Genomic DNA, 19,299 nt, shown 5'->3' on the forward strand with positions numbered 1-19,299 from the left:
ACTTCAGAGACCAGCTAAATTAAAACAAAGCCCTTATCAGCACCCCACACAACAGCCCTTTTTGCATCACCAGTGTAAATTTGGCCACAGTGAGGCTGTAGATGACACTGAAATGAAGTGGTGGTAAACACAGGCCAGAGCCAAGATGCAGCCAGCACAGCAGATAAGAGCTGCATGGGGGATGCAGGCTCTAGCACACAGACTGGTCCAGGGAAGTGCTAGTGCCTCGCAAGGGGAGGAGACAAAGCCACAAAGTTAAAAAGAGGATGATGGGACTAGATCGATGCTCCTGTCATTTTAGCACAAATTTGGATCTGCTCCATCATGGGACGTCTGGGCTCAAGAGATGCCTGTTCCTGGCCAGCAAACTCAAAACGAGCCCATGGCTCCCTCAGTGTCTAGGGCTAACCACTGCCAAGCTGCGGTGCGCTGCAGCTCACCTCTAGCAACCACTAGCCCAGAACTGCGGGATTTTAAACCCGTTTTGTTGGGACCGTGGTCTTACTGGGAAACAGCTGCCCTGCTCTGCATGCCCTTTTTTCCCAAGAGCTGAGCAGGGCTCACAGCTCTTACTGCCTTGATTATAGAGGCAGAGACTTGAGGGGATGGATGGTGCCTTAGGGCAGCCGGTTTGGATCCCCTGCTCCATCCCACGTGCTCTCCTTCACTGTTGATGAGCTCTGCCAAGGCTGAGCCAAGAGACGGCAAGGCATCAAAAGGCACACTGGTACCAGCATGACTTGCTAACTGGTGGTGAGGATGTCTGCCTGCGACAGGAGACTGGGTCCTGGCCCTGTTTCCAGGACCACATATATATTCTATTGCTGGGAACAGAAACCCCAGCTATAACGCAATTTGCAGACACATGATCTTCTTCCTACAGCTACTTTCAAGACTTTCAGGAAATGCCTGACCCAGCTGGCTGCCTGCCTACATGCAGCTTCTCCAGAGAACACCTATCATGGCAAATCCCTCCAGGATGGCAGCAGGGTCCCGGTTAGTTTTCAGATGCCGATCGGACATCAGCACAAGGCTGCAGCCTCGACAAACCCTGGGCAGGACTCTCAGGCTCTCGGTGCAGCTCTCATGATCACAAACTCTGCCATTTCTGGGGTTTCAGGTACCTACTGGAGGTAAATGGCACCCAAGCCTTGGACTTTGTCAGAGTCAAAACACCCACATCTCAGCTCTGATATGGACATTCAACTTAACTTCTGGGTTTTTTTTTCCATGTAAATCTAAATGTGTTTTCCTGTGGCCAGACTCCCTGGGGCATCTGTGAAAAGCAGCAACTCATGGGAGATCTCCGGACACACAAAGCTCCCTGGCCAACAAAGTCGCACTTAACCATGAGAGCTTGTAGCAAGGCTTTTCAGGTCCTTCCCTTTCCACAGAAGAAGGACCACGGAGTCAGCTTGTCTTTGGGAAAAGCCCCATTCTTCCTTATTGCAGCCTTTGAATAGATAAAGGCTTCTAAGAAAGGTGGAGAGAGACTTTTTACCAAGGCTTGGAGTGACAGAACAATGGACAGTGGTTTTAAACTGAAAGAGTGTGAGTTTAGATTGGATATAAGGAAGAAAGTTTTTACAGTGAGGGTGGTGAGACACCGGTTGCCCAGAGAAGCTGTGGATGCCCCATCATTGGGGCATGAAGGTTGGACAGGGCTTTGAGCAACCTAATCTAGTGCAAAATACCCCTGGGGTTGGACTAGATGATCTTCAGAGGTCACTTCCAACTTCCAACCCAAACCACTCCACGATTCTTCAGCCCACTTGTCCTGAAACTCTTGAAACATCATCTCCAGGAATGGATGTCCCTCTGGGTCAACCTAGCCATCTCACCAAAACCAACACCTCTGGGCATGGGGTTGGGCTGTGGCAAGTGCCAGGAGGCATCTCAGACACTTTGGGTTACAAAGTCTGCAGCCCAGCACCAGGGCCTCAGGTATTGTTATCAGGAAGACCTCAGCTCAGAGTGGGGGGAGGAGGCGAGGTCCTAGAATCATGGAATGGTTTGGGTCGGAAGGGACCTTTAGAGGCCACCTAGTCCAACCCCCCTGCAGTGAGCAGGGACATCTTTAACTAGATCAGGTTGCTCAGAGCCCTGTCCAACCTCACCTTGAATGTTTTCAGGGATGGGGCCTCCACAACCTCTTTGGGCAACCCATTCCAGCACTTCACCACCCTCATTGTAAAAGATTTTTCCTTATGTCCAGTCTAAGTAGTTTAAAACCGTCACCCCTTGTCCTGTCACAACAGGCCTTGCTAAAGAGGTTTCCCCCATCCTTCCTATAGTCCCCCTTTAAGTACTGAAAGGCCACAATAAGGTCTCCCTGCAGCCTTCCCTTCTCCAGGCTGAACAGCCCCAACTCTCTCAGCCTGGCCTCACAGGAGAGGGGCTCCAGCCCTCGGGTCATTTTTGTGCCCCCCTCTGGACCCGCTCCAACAGGTCCATGTCCCTCCTGTGCTGGGGGCTCCAGAGCTGGCGTGGCGCTGCAGGGGGGTCTCACCAGAGCGGCGCAGAGGGGCAGAATCCCCTCCCTCGCCCCGCTGGCCACGCTGCTTCTGATGCAGCCCAGGGTAACATTGGCTTTCTGGGCTGCGAGCGCACATCGTTGGCTCAGGTCCAGCTTTTCATCCACCAGAAAGCCCAAGTCCTTCTCTGCAGGGCTGCTCTCCATCCCTCCACCCCCCAGGCTGTATTGATACTGGGGGTTGCCCCAACCCAGGTGCAGCACCTTGCACCTGGCCGTGTTCAACCTCATGAGGTTCTCACAGGCCTACGTCTCCAGCTTGTCCAGGAGATGATTTGGGGGAGGCCATAAACCGCAGTTAGGCTCAAATTAATAGTTAAATTCATAAACAAAGCGTCGCCCCTGACCAAACCGGCCCTCCCGCTCCGCTAACCGGCAGCAGGCCGAGCCGCCCCCGGCCTTGCCGGGGCGGGCCGGGTAGGCCGCGCCCCCGGTAGCGTCACGGCGAAGGGCCGGGCCGGGCCGGTGGGGCCGCGGCGGGGAGCGGGAGGAGGTGCCGAGGAGCCGGGCGATGGTGGGGATCCCGGGCGGCTGCCAGTGTAAGAGCCGCGGTGCGGGGTTGGGGGGAGGCGCCGGCTCGCTCGGCGCCGCTCGGACGGGGGCGAAGGGCCTGGCGGGGCCGGGGCCGGGGCCGGGCGGCGGCGGGGGCGCCTCGGCCTGGCCGGGCCTCGGGCGGCGGCGGCGGGGCCGGAGGCGCGGAGCGGGAAACGGCGGTGGTGGCGGCCCCGCCGCCGGGCTCAGCACCCCCCGGGCCTGCCCGGCCCGGCCGCGGGGTGCGGAGAGGGGTGCTGCGCCCTGCTCGGCTCCTCCAGCTGCACATGCTTCTACATAAAAATGTCTAATATATGCGTTTGGTTGGCGTGTTTTCCTTAGCGTGCGGTTCATCGCCCTCAACTTGTGAGGCAGCCGGGCCGGGAGCCGCCTCGGGGACCCCCGCCTGCAAAAGGAGCAGCCCTGCGGGGTGGCCGGCCGGGTTCATCTTTAATTTCAGGCTGGATGGGGTTTTGAGACGCGGCGCAGGGCGGGCAGCGGCAGGGCTGCTGCCTGCACCCCCCGGGTCACCCCGGAGCAGGCCGGTGGGGTCTGCGGCGGCCGGACCCATAAAGTGCACCCAGATGGGCAGCGAGCCGGGGCGCGTGTGTGCGCATGAAGCTGGCCTGTTGCAGCATCCTCCACTGCTTGGGACTGGGAAGGTGAATAGCTGGAGCTCCATTCTCATTAATTGCTCAAAACAGAAGGTTTGTTTCCAGAAGAGTTGCACTCTCTGAAAGCGGAGAGGTGGGCAGGAGAGCAGGGAAGCGCGTTGCTGCTGCCGAGGAGCAGGGTGGATGGTTAGCATGTGCCTCTCACCATATTAACCTCCTGGTAATTTTTCTGTCTGTGCTCGTGTGCGCATCATTTGTGTATCTGCAATCGGGAATGGCCTGCCAGCCCTCCTGGGCGCAGGAGCGAGGTGCCGGACCCTGGGTTAAGGGACGGCCAGGCTGACAGCTGGGATGGGCCATCTGCACATGGGCTGGGTCATGGCCTCGAGGTGACTCTGTTGATAAGTCCTAGTTCAGTGAAGTGAGAAGAGCACTTAAAAGTGCATCCCAAAGCTCAGAGGAAATAAGGGGATTTTAAAATGAAGTGTGATTGCTCATTGGGAAGCAATATGAAGATAGAGGCTGACGCCAGTGTGGAAACCACCCTGAAAGCTGCATTCCTGGTATGAAGAAGGAATTACCAACCGATAGAAATCGCAGAGGGTGGGTGAATACTTTATCGTGCTGCTTAGTGCAAAATGTGTGGAGATGTTTGGAGTGAGGTTGTTATCTGTTAAGGCATTTACAAGTATTGGTCTGTCAGAGCGTGTGGACTTGAAACAGCCAGTGGCCCGGGCGGCTGCGGCGGGAGGAGGGCACAGCGGTGAGCAAGCCATGTTAATGACCGCATGGGTTTGCAGAACCCTGGTACCTGACTGATGGGCTCCTAACCTCACTGCCAGGGAGGGCTCTTCGTTTTGCCTGCCTTGAAGAAAAGGCCCCATAGAAGGAGCTTGGGTGAGATAATCTGCCTTGCTGCCCAGAAGTCAGCCCTCTGTGCCCAATCTCCTTTCTCCAAACTCCCTTTGAAGCCACAGCAGAGGAGCAGGCGCTTCCGAGGATGATTCATCTCACCAGTCTTGGACACCTCTCTCTGGATGAGATGAATTATGTGCTGGAGGTGCCTGGTCTTTTTCATTGACTGCAAGGGGAGTCCAGGATAACTGGCTTGGGGTTTGGCAGCAAGGAGTTAGATGAAACAAATCCCACCCGGTGTGTCTGCTGATGTTGCAGCTTGATGGTGTATGGAGCGACTGGTCAGATTCCCTGTTTCTCTTAGACTGAGCACTGGGAGGAGACGGAGCTTTGAAATCTTACTTAAAAATAACTGAAGCTAAGGAAGACGGCGATCTTCTGCCTAAAGCCATAGCTTCAGAGTGGGTATGTGAAACCAGTTCCTCTCTCAGCTGTTGCACTTTATGCAACCTGGAGCAAGTTGTTTGTTTTTCTGGATCGTGGCAGGAATGTATAAATGTCTTGTGTAGCTGCTTGGTTCTGCAATATTAAACCATGTATAAAAGTAGGGCTTTTCATCTGAGTCCCATTGACAGAACAGGGTCAGGAAGCGATTGCACTGGCCTTATGCCAGGAGGTACAGCAAGGCTGTAGCCCCTGGCCAGGGAGGGTGACGAGCACCTGAGATGCTTCAGATGACTCAGCAGCAGCTAAAGCATCATTTCTTGTGCAACTTTAATACGCCTGTGGCTCAGCATCCACTGATGAAGTGCTAGTGATAACCCCAGTGAGCCATACAGCTGTTTTATAAGGATAAGCACATAAATATGCGTTTTAGCCTTCAGCAGCTTTATAGATAGAGCAGGTAGCGGTGTCCTGTTAGCGCCAGTTATTGAACAGGCTGAATGCTGGCACAAGAATCACTTAGTTCCTGGACCTCACATCTGCCTGCGAACACTGCTGGATTTTACCTTTGGGCTTGAGAAAGTGAATAATCAGCTGTAGACTCGTAATTTTTATAAGCACAAATTACATGCATGGCCTTGGTTATCAGCCCAGTGATTTCTGCTGTATTATAAATACAGTTACTGGCAATGTCAGGAGGTTGCTTGATTTCTTTGGGTATTACAGAAAAGTGATTCAGTGCTCAGGGTGGAACTAATGATCCAGAAAGAAAGGAGGAATGTGGGACTGCTTTGAGACTTTGGGATGTTCCATATTAGTTTAAGGCACATACTGACTCTCATGAACATGCCTTCTTACATGGATATGTCCAATGGGCAGAAATGAAAATGGATCTTTCAGGGATTTAGTCTTGATATTCATATGCTTTAAAAAATACTCTTCCCTTGCACCAGGGTTCGGGAGAGTGAAATATACTGACTTTTTAAAGCAGTCAGAAAAAAAGATAAAGGTTTTTTTTTTTATTTGCAGCTTCACTGAGGGTGGAAAAGAGCACACACTTCAGATAGAGCTTGTGTAGTTGACAAGACTGCCAGTCTGACTGACTTAGAAGCAGGACTGGAGTGGAATAGTGAGCTGAGTACTATCTCCAACAGCCTAACCTGCCAAGGCTTCGCAGCTACCTTGAGATGTTGCCGTAAACTGCTGGAACAGGAAAGGGGAGAAGGACTGCTCAGGTTTCCCATTTGCTCTTGAGAACCAGAGGTAACCTCTTTGACTTCAGAAGAAGGAGGTGGCTGTAAAACCTACGCAAGTGAGAGTGAATCTATCTCTCCCCCTCTGATACAGAAAGTCTCGGAGGCAGTGCTTCTGCCCAGATAGGTGATTGACCTGGAGATTTTCCAGACAGAAAGCCACCTTCCTGAAGGCACTTGCCCCACCAGTGTCTGGGGCAAAAAACTCCTGTGTCCCTGTCACCTCCCCATCCCTCCCTGCCGCGCCCCACGTATGTGCACACCCGTGTTTGATTCAGCTATGAAGGTGTTGCTGGACGTTTTGGCTGTATTTGTGCACTCCAGGTTAATCAGCCCTGACCTCAGAGCTCAGCTAAAACGTTCTTTACTCCATTTCATGTTCTTCTAGAGAGAGAAGCACTAACTTCCACAGGTAGCTTATCTGGTGATTGCACTTTGAGGTCAAAATCTGTGCGTTTGCCTCGAAGACGTGCTTTGCAGTCTTGGTATAGTTTAAAGGATCAGACTATTCAGGCAGAGATTTTCTCTAGTGTAGATTTATGTTCGTATTTAAGATAGTACTTGATAATAGCCCTCAACCTTGGGTTACAAGGATATTTTCAGGAGATAAATGGCATGCTCTTGTCTTGACTTTGGGTCCACAGGTGACACTTTGAAGCTTTTTGAAATATTACAGAATTCTCTCATTACAGCTATGGTTTTGAATGGAAAGTGTAGCACCAGCCTTTTTTTTTTTTTTTTCTGCAGATATAAAGTAATTGGGCAAATACCTTGTGAATGTTTGCGGAAATACAGCTGCTTTTCTCCAAGTGGACTCGATAGACATACCAGTTTGTTAACATCAATACCAGCTTCTCCCTGAACTAAATACATCCCTGAGTTTTTAATCCATGTGATCTCTTGGGAGTTCTGTTACTTCCTAATAGTGCACCTAGTTGCTGTAGCAGCAGTTCTCCTGCCTGGCTTTTGCCTGCTTTTTATCACACCATTTCTGACAGAGAGCAACAGGGGGAGGAGAAGGAGGTATAAAATCCTAAAGGAAGGAAAACAGGGAGGCTGTATGTGGTTGGTGTGTGTGGGAGTAGGCTGGTTTGGCCAGGGACTGGCAAGGGATGGTTGCGTCGAGCAGTTGCTGGCACTGTTGGGACTGGGCTGGTGGTGGACAGCAGCTTGGCAGGGCTGGGGAGCCCATCCCGGGACCCTCCCTGACCCTGCCTGGCCGGCAAAGACTCTTCAGAGGCTGTATCAGGAGTGGTGAGCACACAAATGCTTAGCCTAATAACTGATTACATGCCAGCTCTCTCTTGTGTCTGTTAGCCAACAAATACTTGCTTTATACTTCTAAGTAGTTGTGCATCCTGCCTGCAGATTCTCTTTGCATCTGGCTGGAGGTGCCTGAACAAACAAGATGGAAGAGGGGCTATAGTGTGGGGTATATCTGTAAGGTCGCACTTTGTCCTGGGCGGGCAGAGCTCCCGGACACTCGCAGTTGTTGGCTCTCAGCACAATCAATTTTCTTTTCTTAACGTGAGTACTGTGGGATACAATGTTTTGTGGCTATCTTCTTGGGGGCAAACGTTTTGGTGGGTCTTGGTTAAGTGGAAACTTAATTTAACATTTTTTTAAAGAGTGGTGATATCTAAGCCTGTGGCATTTCCAGGTGCGGATGAGATTAATTTGCTTATCTTAGGTGATGGCAGGTAATTGCATGTGCTGGGGAGGTGCTGTAGTCAGGATGTTAAAACACAAAGAAGTCAAATGGCTCCCATGTTCCTTCCCCCGCTGTGCAAGCTCTTTTGCATTAAAACACCCTGTCTAGCAGATCTGCAGGCAGGAGTCTTCCCTCCTCCTCCTCCCTGATTAGGTTTGGTGGGGGCCAAGAAGCCACTGATGAATTGTGACTGTAAAGCGCTGAACTTTGAGGGGAAATGAAAAAAAAACAACCTTCGAAACATTTGCTGCCCTGGCAGCATGTACGTGGGTTGGTAATGGGGTTTATCTTCTGACATCATTAGGATCTCTGACATTTCTAGCTTAGAAACAATAACTCGCCTTATCCGTCGTCATGTTTTTCTAATTAAAGACAAAGCTTGGTAAATATTTTTTAAATGATTGAATTTCCCAAGTATGGAAAACACATGTTGGGAGTCAGGCTGGCTGTGTCCAATGCGCCTTTTCCCATTGCGTCCCTTGGAGCATGCGAGTGCAAATACAGATTTAGAGCTGTGGGTGACAGGTTTATCTGGGATGATTGGCAAGGATTTATAAACCAGGAGGGGATTTACTTCGCTCTCCCTCCCTCCTCTTCCCCCTTTTCTCCCCCCTCCCCGACCCCCGTCTCAGAAATAGGAAATTGGGATCACATTAAACCCTAATTGGTTTGGCTCCAGTGCTAGTTCAGTGGCTGCCAAATAGTTAATTTATTGCGTGAGAGTTTGGCCATGTGTTGAGAGGCAAATTTGCTTGAAGCAAGGGATCTTTGTAAACTGTACATCCATTCCCATGCCAGGTCCTGTTTACAGCAGCACCAGAGCAGGGTGCGGGAGGTGTTTCCCATACCCGTCCCGGCAGGATGGCGAGGGGGGAGACCCTGCCGCAGGGCTGCCATTCTGCCTTCCTCGTTCCCCAGCCGAAACGCTTTCAGGAATAGTTGCCTAAAAGAGCTTAAAGTGGTTTTAGCTGGACTTGGCATTCGACGTTTGGAAACTGCCAGCTAGATAAGACGTGGGAGGTTCTCAAGAGAATAAATGCATCTGTTTGGGAGATAACAGCAGGCCTGGGCTGTCACCGCGGAGCAGGGCCAGGTGGGGAGTCCCCAGAGGTGGCAAGATGGCTTTTCCTGGATGACGTGAGGAGGGGCAAACGGGAAGCAGGCGTATCTGGCTGGCTTCCTGTGGCCCTGCAGAAGCCCTCCTTGTTCTTGCCCTTCTCTGTGAGGTCCCAGATTTGTTGTTGCTTGCTGATAGATCCTGGGCATCTAGTTGCATTTGCCTCCTGTGAAGGCTTCTGGAGGCTGGGCTCCAGCAGAAGACCACGCATGGGCTTGAAGGACAAGCAGCCCTTACTTAGGCTATCACCAACTACGTTCACTGGCACCTGAAAGGGAGTTATTTGGATTAAAGAGGATGCTGCAGCCTGAGTTAAAGACTCTCACTGCTAGCGTGGCTCTGGTTTTGGAGTATGATTTGAAAGAGGCTGTGTAAGGAATAAATCCATGGCTGTAGCATTTTCTTTCATTTCTCACTGAGTTAAATAACAAATTTTGTGCAAGGGAGCGGCTTCCAGCTCTGAGGCGACAGAATTATTACCGCCGTGCTCAGCGGCGCCCTTTCTGTGTCAGCTGCTATTTCCATTGTGAACTTGATACCTGAAGGCTCAATATTGTGATCCTTTAATTTTCAGCTGCTAAAATGTACCATGCGAGTTGGCTAAAAGGGAAGAGCTCAGAGGGGAATTTGAAATAGTTATGCTGTGGGAGCAGTGTGTTTCTTTGGGTATTTCTTAAGTGCTGAGTGTTTAGGAGAAATTGATAGGTACTAGCAATGCACTCTTAGCAATACTTCTCCTTCTGTAGCTCTTGCTTCCTGGGATGTAATAAAATCCATTAAGTTCTATTTATGATCTAAGGCCCAATATAGTAATAGTTTTATTTGGATAATTGTGGCTGTTCTACCGATAATCAGAATACCGAACACTTCCAGGCGTACTGCAAAACCCAGGCTGTGTATTTAGAGGGGTGCAGGGTTGTTGCAGGCAAATGTTAGCCAGTTTTTCTGAGGAGTCAGAGAGACATCAGTTCAAGGGAAAAAAAAGCCTGGATCGAGCTGAGCACCTTTGTAGGACGGCAGCTTCCGCCCGCGGCTGCCGTGCCGGGGCTGTGCTGCCCTGGATTTGTCAGCCATCGCATGGAGGTGCTAGCAGGGTTAGGCAGGCAAAGGGGTGACAAACTGGACAGGTATTGGAAGCCAACGGTGGTGGTTTATTTTGGAGAGCAGCTTTTCATCCAGAGGTCTGAAGGCAGGTTAAACATTCATCAGGGAGCCACTCCCCACTTGTGCATCTCCTGTGTAGTTTGAAATGGAGCCATTTCTGGGATGAGGTGCTGTAATTACTTTAAAGTACGTTGTACTTCCACCACTTTTGGCAGGAAGGAAGGAGGAATACTGTGCTCCATCGCCAGGCAAAATAGAAATCAACAATTGGGAATTTTTTCTCAACGAGCGTATCTATCTTCTCTGCCATTAAATCTGAGTTGGATGGAAGCCTTGTGCCCATTTTCCTTTCGTGAGGCGAGCGTGGCATTCTGCAGCACGCAGCCCGTGTTCAAGCAAAGATTTAAAGTAGCTAATTCTAGCCAGAAATTCATCTAGCACTTTGCTTTCCTTCTGCTGTTTGCTTCCCTCTTCGCACTACAGATGCTAATGGATCACCTTCCCATGGTGAGTAACGATACATGCCGTACTTTACTTGCCGTACTTTACGTTGTGCTGAGAAACTGTCGTCTTCAGGAACGTTCTTTCAGAGAAGCATTGCCACTCCTAAACCGTCGCAGATCAGGCAGCACTGAAAAGCCTTCAAGCATAGCTTGAGATCACTTGTGTCAGCATAAACACCCCCCTCCTGTTTGAGCCTGGGCAGGGGTACTTGAGGATATATCAGAGCTTGTGCCACAGTTGGGTGCATGTACAAGCTGATGCTTCCAGGTTTCTGTCCTCTGTGCATTCTCTACTCTCTTCCTCTCCCTTCATGGATGGACGTTGTATTAAACTTGATGTCCTCATCATAGAGCCGTCTGCTTCCCAGGAACAAATACTTTTGCCAGGAGACCTGCTCTTAAAGGTTGAGAAAAAAGGCAGCAATCTGGAGGACGGTTTCCAGAAAAAAAAAAACCACAGCAAATTTGTGGCAATCATGAAGCAAACCAGTTTAACAGATCTGGCAGAGCATCCCTGGGACCTCTGCAGAGATGAAACCATTCAGAGCTGTGGGATGGAGAAGCACAGAGGCAGGGTCGGATCCCGTCCCTGGTCTCTGCTGTCATCCATGCATCCATTTCTCCAGCCAAGCCAGCCCTCACCTGTAAAGGTGTACTCAGAAAGCAGGGCTAAGAATTTAGAGATGCAGACAGTGGCTTGTTCATAGAGCTTGTAAATCTGACTGTGGGGTATCAGGGGCTGTGAATCAGCATCACACAATTTTGGTGGATTGTCTGCATCCATTTATTACTGTTTCTTTACTCTGCTGCAAAATACCTGACTCCAGAATACTGCCCTTAGTCCACCTGCGTCTCCACATTTCAGACTACACTGGTCAGTGCCATTTTTTATCCCTAGGGGGATTATTTTTTTCTGTGCAAGCGTGGTCTGCCTCTGTGTCTAGGTATGCTGGGCACCTGGAAGTTAATATGATGGAACCTTCTTAGGAAAAATATTGGGCAGCAGCAGATACCCCTCTTTTGGAAAGCCTGTGGACCTTGCAAAGGGAGCAGCAGAGGTGACCTGTACCCACTTTGATTTCAGCATTGGCATCTGAGCTGCCCGTATCTAACAGCACCCACTTGGCCTTGCACTGGTTTTGCACTGTGGTGTTCCTAAAATGTTCACAAGCACTTCTTCATCCTTTTTCTACTTGAATATACTCATCTCACTGAACAAACCTTTTTTTTTCCCCTGTGTAGTATTGATTTTAGCAAGAGGAAAAATAAAACCTCTTTGTGTATGTGAATGGGTAAACAACTGTTAGAGCACACAAACTGTTGAGCAGATAATTTTTAGATGTTCCTTGATTTGCCTGCTACCAGTTTTATTTAAATGCTAAGTCTTCAGTCACTGTAGCTACTGTGTTCATCAGGTTTTACCTCCCATGTAGTAGTTACAGCAGTTTCCCTTGAGCCCTGTACCTCATAATTAAGAAAGCGAAGTTTGATATAGTTAATGGAATGAAATCTGTTATATTTTCATGGTAAAATATGCTCCCAAAGATGGCATTTGTAGACTTAGTCACTACTCCTGAATATTGTTTACCACATCTCCTTAACCCTCCATCAGTGCTGATGACTTTTCTGATGGTGTATGGGCAGCTGAGCAAACCATCAGAGACCAGGATCTCGACCGTGCAGAAACTCTTGCCTTCAGTCTCACAGATATCACGCAAGATAGTTTGGTTGGCATAGGATCTCTGTTTTCCCTTTTGCATGTGTCGATAAGGATTGCCTCAGTTCCCACCAGTGCTGCACTTCTACTGTCCTGCCAGTGCTCTTGGTGGTGTCAGGTGGCCCAGGAAGCCCTGGAGAACCTGGCAGCACCGCACGGAGCTGGTCCTGCTTCAGGTGGACTCTGGGCAGGTGTGACCCTGCCACCATCCAGGCTCTGAGAGCCCCATTTGGTGAAAGCCCGTTGTTATTTCCTACGCTGAGTGACCTGTGAGCAAACCTTGTTAGGAACAGTCGCCAGAGGGGCACCCCCCGCGCTGTGCCGCTGGGCTGCAGCGGTACCTCAGTGCCTCCCCAAACGTACCCACCGCCCCTCGCTGCCCTGCTCAAAGCCTCCCTCGGCAGAATTTTGCAGCAATTTGCTTTTTGCGCTCCTTTATGCAGGGTTTCTACAGCCGTTGCTGGTTGTCCCAGTCTGAAGGCCAGGGTGATGCTGCTTCTCCAGACAGCCCCAAAGAAAAGCAAAAAACCCCAGATGGGACCAGAAGCAGCGGCGTGCATGGGCTTTTTCAGGTGACCACTTGCAGTATTCCTCTCTCTGCTGACTCTGCTTCTCCAACATGGGGTGAGTCTTGTTGATCAGCAGGAACAACCGGGATGAGGACAACCCAACAGACAGATCTGCCTGCGTCCACTTGGCACGCCAGGAATTTAAATCCGTCCCTGACAGTACTGTCCGAATGGCTGTGCTTCCCCGAGCGGCAGCTCCGTGAATGGAGATGCACCTCTTCACACCTGTTTTATAACACAGAAGCAAAATATTCGGGGCATCCAAATAGTTTAGACCCTGACAAACATATCTGGCAGTGGGAGCGTGAATTTCCATCTCATTAAGCTGTTGGCAAAGCTCTGGTAATTCCAGTCACTGATACAGCGCAAGAATTATCCTTTGACATGACTGGTTGTGTCAGGTCAGAGCATCACTGTTTTTTCTCAGCAGTTTTATGTTTATATTTGAGGGTAAAAGAAAGTGTTGAAATATCAATTCATTGGGTTCTGCTCTGGTGCCGGAGCAAGGTCTCGCCAGGTCAGAAAACAAGTGTCTGAGGATTTCTGCACAATGGACATTGAGTGGATTTCTGCACCTAAGTTGTAATGAGGAATTGTTTTAAAATCTAATTGTTTTTTAAAGCGCAAAACCTGGCACTGATTCTCCATTTTACGGAGGCTTGAAGGTTCAGCTTGGAGATCATCAGCTCAGCTGCAGCCCAGGTCGGCTCTGACAAAGTTCCTGCCGTCCCACAGCTCTTTGTCGGGCTGTATGAAATCAGCTGGCGGTTTTGGCCCACTTTCTTGGGGACAGGTCTGCTATACCACAGGTGGTTCCGTTTTCGGCACGCAGGAGGTGTGCCATGAGTTGAAGAGATGGAGCTGGATGAGCTGGAGATTGTGGCTCCTCCGGCAGGCGAGAGGATGCGGCGTTTTGTTGAAGGGGCAGCATGCAGATGTCAGTTGGCATGGGAAATTTGCCTCCAGTGCTGTTACAGATTTTACGGTGTCTTGCAAACAAGAGCGAGCAGTCTGCTCTCCCTGCCTCGTGTTGCATTACATGGTTTGAGACAGGCACATACAAAATTCATTTTAGAGGTCCGTCATCCAGTCCCAGAGACTAGGGAATGTTTTAGTTGGACTTTTTAAAAATTTGTATGCTTTATCAAAGGTCCTATTGTTTCCTCATTAAAGCAGGATTATTCCTCTGGGATTAGCCGTTCTGCATGGGTCAACAAGACAGCCACACTCCATTTTTGGAGTAAACTTCTCCTGCCTGCAGAGCTGTACCATGAAATGGCTGAGGCAAGTGGGAGGCTGAGTACCCAGGAGACACAGGGTGTAGGCCTTTGGAAAAGGGACCCAAGAGGAGCTTTTACAAATGTTGGTTTGATTGGACTCGACTCTTGAACACGTGGAAAAATGTTAGTGGGCTGCACCTCCAGTGCTGCTGCTTATCGTTCAAACACCCCATTTTGAGACTCCTGGCTTTAAACAGCCTCTGTCATTAGTGTGAACCTTAGAGGGTGAATTTGGAGCTTTTCCACATGCCAAAACAAGGAGGCAGGAAAACCTTTTAATCTGCAAATAGAAGTTGACCCCACAGGCTTTCTTGAATTAATTCCTGTCAGTTTGTAATTGCAAGATCTAATTTTTGCCCTCAGATTATCTCCTTTCTTCCAAAAGTTTATTACATCTCATGGTGGTTTTTTTCCTGTATGACTATGATTCTGAATTAGGTTCAAGTCATCTAATAATCACAGCTAAGTAACAGACAGCTTCTTTTACTGATGCTGAAGTGTCCAGACGTTTGGAGCCTACTGGGAAGTGGTTTTGTTTGGTTTTTTTTTAAGTGCACTCTCTGTTTCTACAGTTTGTAGTCACAGAGTTGCACATTCTTGTGTTCCCAGTATAAATATTGTCATCACTGAGCAAGGACTTGCAGGAAAATGGTGAAAAGAATGCTGAAGCAGCACTGCTAATCAGGTAGATGTATTACACTGCTCTTTAGTTGTAAGAAGAAGAATGAACTCCTGGACGCTGCTGCCTGCTCAGGCTGCAGTATTAATTTGAAGAGAGGTGTTATTTGAAATGGCTGCTGTAAAAATCCCCCCAAAAATTGTTTTAGTACTTCTCTTGCTCTGCTCATAATGGCATTCCTTAGAGGATATGTATTGTATTTGTCATCTATTTTTCTAGAGCTGCAGAGAAGCAAAATCCAAAGTACTCAGGCTATGGCTTGGAGCACCAGGTCAAACGTGAGCAGCTAACAGCACATGTGGTCTGCTTTCCCCTGCGCTGAGCAGAGCATCCGGCGAGCCTTGCTGCCAGGAACACATCGTGATGGCTGGGCTTGGCTGCAGTGGTGCTGGAGAAGCTGCAGAGCGCCCATGGTTGTGCCTGCCATGGGCTGAGTCCCACCAGCAGCCCCGGTTGGGTTTGTGCAGCCCGAAGCTGTTGTGTGAGGTGTGCAACTGGTTGTAACTATACGATCGTTGGGATATTTGATAGTGGTCTACAGCCCAGAGTAGGACTGCTGGTGTATCTGCCACCCATCTTCCTCCATCCCTTCAGGGGTTTTTTTGGTGGCCCGTCAATGGAAAGCTGACCATGGTCATTGACTGTACATAAATGAGTCGTGTGGAACCCAAAAGTCAGCATGCAGTGTTTCAGGTTACTTGGGCTCAAAGCAGCCAGGTTATTGACCATGAACGCAGCATTTATAATCCAAATACTGATATGGCCTTAAGTAGGCCAGGAGCTGCTGTAACTCTAATCTCCCCCTGCAACGCAGGGCAGGGCTGTGGCAGGCCAGGTGTTTGCCTTTAACTGCAGCTGCTCCATCTGCAGAAACAGGTGGAGACGTTCAGGACCGTCAGCAAAACACAGCTGGGAAAAGTTAAAAGCAGCCCCACAACGTGTTAGTTCACCTGGGCAGAGTGCACCCCGAAGCAGAATCGCTGGCGATAACCACGGCTTCACCTCAGCGATGGCTCTGGGTAGGATTAATGAAATGAAGAGGAAGTAAAAATGTATGCTTGAGCTGGTTTTATTTTTTTTTTTTCTCTCAGTAGCAACACAGCCAAATCAAATCAGCTGTTTCCAGAACGCTGCCTTTTAACTGCCTGTGCCAGCAAATCTAACCCCACTTTGCAGCAGCTTTGCTGATGAACATCTCTTTTCATCTCCTACTTGGGTTTTTTGTTTTTTGTTTTTTTTTTTTTAATTAAGATGTTTCTTTCTTATTCTTTCCCCAAGATCTACTTTATATGTATATAACTCATGGTGTAGAAAATCAAGGTTTTGGCAGCTGTGGAAGTTTCAGGTTTAGTAAATCTGAGTTTTGGATTGAAGGTAATTTTTGGCTTCTTCCTCTTTCCCCTATGTGCATGTTAGTGAACTTCAACATACAGACACTTGACTTCTTCTACCTCTTGACGGTTGTCTGAACACGTACGTCCGGTGCGTGGGGTAGAAGACCCCTGACTTCTCTGATGTGATGCTCTCACCAACTACTCCTTTCAGTCTATTGGAAAATCCTTTGTACTGTCTCAGGTGTTTTCCCAGGTCTGTGGGAGCGGGCAGAGGCAGGGGGTGCTGGGCGCTTGCTCTGCTTGCTCCACTGCTGCAGGGAGCACAAAGCATGAGCGGGTCCCCCTTTCTTCCACGTAGAAATGATAAGGGATCTGATGGCATCTGTCCCTTTGGGTGGGGATGGTGTCACCAGGATGTGCAATGCTTGGATCCAGGGCAGGCAGCTCCTTGGTAATGGTGCGTTTCTTCCGAAGCACTTTGGATGGAAAAACAAGTGTTGGGAACTTTGCGTGACTCTCTCCTCCCTGTCTCTCTGACTCCATTGGGAATTTTGTTGTCGCTGCTGTTGGGTTGATATGGAAAGAGCTTGGATAGCCAGGAAGTGAGCGGAGATGTGCATCTGCAGGTGAGGTGGGTCAGCCTGAATTTGTGCCGAGGGCAGCTACAGCTGAACGTGTCGGGTACAGACGTGGTGGTGCTGGAGGGAGCTGCTGCCTCCAGCAATTATGGGCCTCTTTAGCTGGGTTGGTCTTGAGCTTCCACATGTTACATCCTGAAAGTTTTTAAAGGTGGGTGGGTTGTGTGCTTTGTCAGCCTGGTTTTCTTCAGCTGTTTCTCTTGGGAGAAGCTGGCTGTATTTTTTTTTTTTTTTGAGACCTGATTTTCTGTACCTGTTGTGTTTTGTTGAATGAGTTTGTTTCAGAAGAATCTTCTGATCAAATCATTCTTCTGTCGGAAAACGTCCATTTGTCAAGACAGAAACTTTCCCTGGGACCAATAGGTGCTCAGGAGATCAGAAACCACCCTAGGGGTTCTGTAATTGTATTTACTAAACTGTACAACATGGCTTAAATAAATATTTACTGATTTTAATATGGTTCTTTGGCATCCTGGTAGAGTGCTGGCTGCTTGACCTTTGGCTGTCCTGATGTCTCCTTGTTTTGTGTAATTTTTGAAAGAGGGTTGGGTTTTTTGTTTCATTTTGGGTTGTTTTTTTTTAATAACCATATGGAATGGGAAGATTTAAAGTCCAGGTTTCACAGGATGGGGCTGTTTCTTCCCAGACCTCCTGCTTGCTGAAGGCAATAAGTGGTATCCTCAACTCGAGGTTTAGCATTTGAAGTTTTACTGTAACAACATGGCTTTTCCGCACGGGGAAGTTGCTGCGACGTTCGGGTGTGAATTTGCAGCGTACCAGCTGCTGCACTAACACCGTCTGCGTCGATGCGCAGGGCGCTGGGACGCCTTCGTACAAGCCAGCTCTCTGCACTTCCCTTTCCGGAAGGCTCTGAGGCTGCCAGAGGTCTGCTCTGCAGCTGGCACAGCTCTGCGCGGGGGTTAAGGTGAGCCGCCGCTACCTGCGCCGTCCGGTGATGGGCCGTGGTGTCGCCATCGCTCAGACCTCTCCGGTTGCTGGTGGTTGTGGAGAGGAGGGGGCTTGATCTGGGGCTGAGCTTGGGGGGACGATGGATCCTGGTGGGTCCTGGCAGAAGCAGTAGCCTCACCAGCCACCACTGCGGTCCCAGGTGTGCGCTTGTTGGGAGGGAAGGGGTCACCCCGGTGTGAGTGTGGGCCGAGCTTGGCTGCTGACCCTTGGAGGGACAGTAATGGGAATGATGAGGGAATTGGACCAGAGGAGAAAAATTCATGTTAGCGCCTGAATATAGTTTTTCATCCTCATAAAATTCTTCTGTTTCTTTGAAGTGTGTGTGAATCCCAGATGCTAAAAAAGTGTTTTTCCAGACATGGCTATGCTGTCTTGCTGTGTATTTTCCACCAAATTGCTGAATTATTTTTTTCCTTCTGGCCTTCAATTTTTTTCATAGCTTTATCTTTTTGTCTGGATGTTTTACATGGCTAAAACTTGTTCCTGTCTAACATACCAATCTGAGAACTCCCACGTGAGACAGCATCCCCACCGAGCTATTGCATAGGACAGGAATGCTGTCTTTTTTTCCTGGAAACTTGTAAACATGAACTTCCTGTTGACGGGAGCTGTAAATCTGCAAACAGGCTCTGCTTCTGACAGAAGATGAAGGTAATAAAACTTCAGGTCCTTGTTCATTGCGCCTGGTCCTCCTTGACCTGTGTCCAAACACCCCAGAGGTAGTGGAAGTGCAGAGGCACAGGAGGGAACCTGCTGGTTGCTCTGCACCTCTGGAAATGAGTCTTTCCCTTTATATTATTCCCCTTTTCTTTAGGCACCCAGATATGGATGCAGTCCTAACAGAAGCCAGTTGGAGAATATCGAAACCCTAATGACTCTAAAATGGTGCTTCATTGTTTTCTCCTTTGGTTTCTCCTTGCCTTTCCTACCACAGAGCTGATGTTCGGTTTTGGGGGGGTTAACTCTACCCTACATCCAAAACAGGCCTTTTTGGATAATGAGCTGGCCAAATTCTGGCAGCTATTAGATGACTTTGTATGCTACCACCCAAATAATTTAATCTTGCTGTTATTTCTCCCTCCAAGAGGAGATCTGGTGGGATGCATAACCCACACTAGCTGTCGGTCTGTTGGTTTTTCCCATTCCATGTTTAACGCTTTGCTCTTCTGCATTTTGTGCAGCAGCAGCTCGCGAGCCTCATCCCACGTGGGGCTGGGGGCCTGGCTCAGGGGCTGGGGGCTCCCAGCAGCAGCCAGCTGCTCTCTCTGCCTTGTAGCGCTGATGCAGCATGAGGCTGTGGCTAGCGAGCCGTATGCTTTACCTTCCTTCTCCCAGCACCAAGACAAGCGTGCCCGCAGGTCGCTGCGGGAAGAGGCAGCGGCACACAGACAGCAGCCGCCTGGCCCCCCATGCCAGGTGCTTTTTGGAGGCTGTTGCATGCTTTATTT

At 49.5% G+C, this 19,299-nt stretch overlaps 1 protein-coding gene across 3 annotated transcripts in view; it reads left to right on the plus strand.

Annotated features, from left to right (window-relative positions):
- The first annotated feature begins 2,952 nt into the window (after positions 1 to 2,952).
- Positions 2,953 to 19,299, plus strand: part of CBFA2T2 (CBFA2/RUNX1 partner transcriptional co-repressor 2) — a 66,654-nt gene continuing 50,307 nt past the window's right edge. For 2 of the 3 annotated variants that reach the window (XM_064465804.1, XM_064465805.1), the window contains exon 1: positions 2,953 to 3,072. In XM_064465804.1, coding sequence (XP_064321874.1) covers positions 3,045 to 3,072 — 28 coding nt within the window. In that variant the 5' untranslated portion in view covers positions 2,953 to 3,044. Of the gene's footprint in view, positions 3,073 to 6,006; positions 6,290 to 19,299 lie in introns of all 3 variants that reach the window. The other variant, XM_064465806.1, reaches the window with a different exon arrangement.

Source organism: Phalacrocorax carbo, chromosome 14, assembly GCF_963921805.1.
Source record: "Phalacrocorax carbo chromosome 14, bPhaCar2.1, whole genome shotgun sequence".
Lineage (NCBI taxonomy): Eukaryota > Metazoa > Chordata > Aves > Suliformes > Phalacrocoracidae > Phalacrocorax > Phalacrocorax carbo.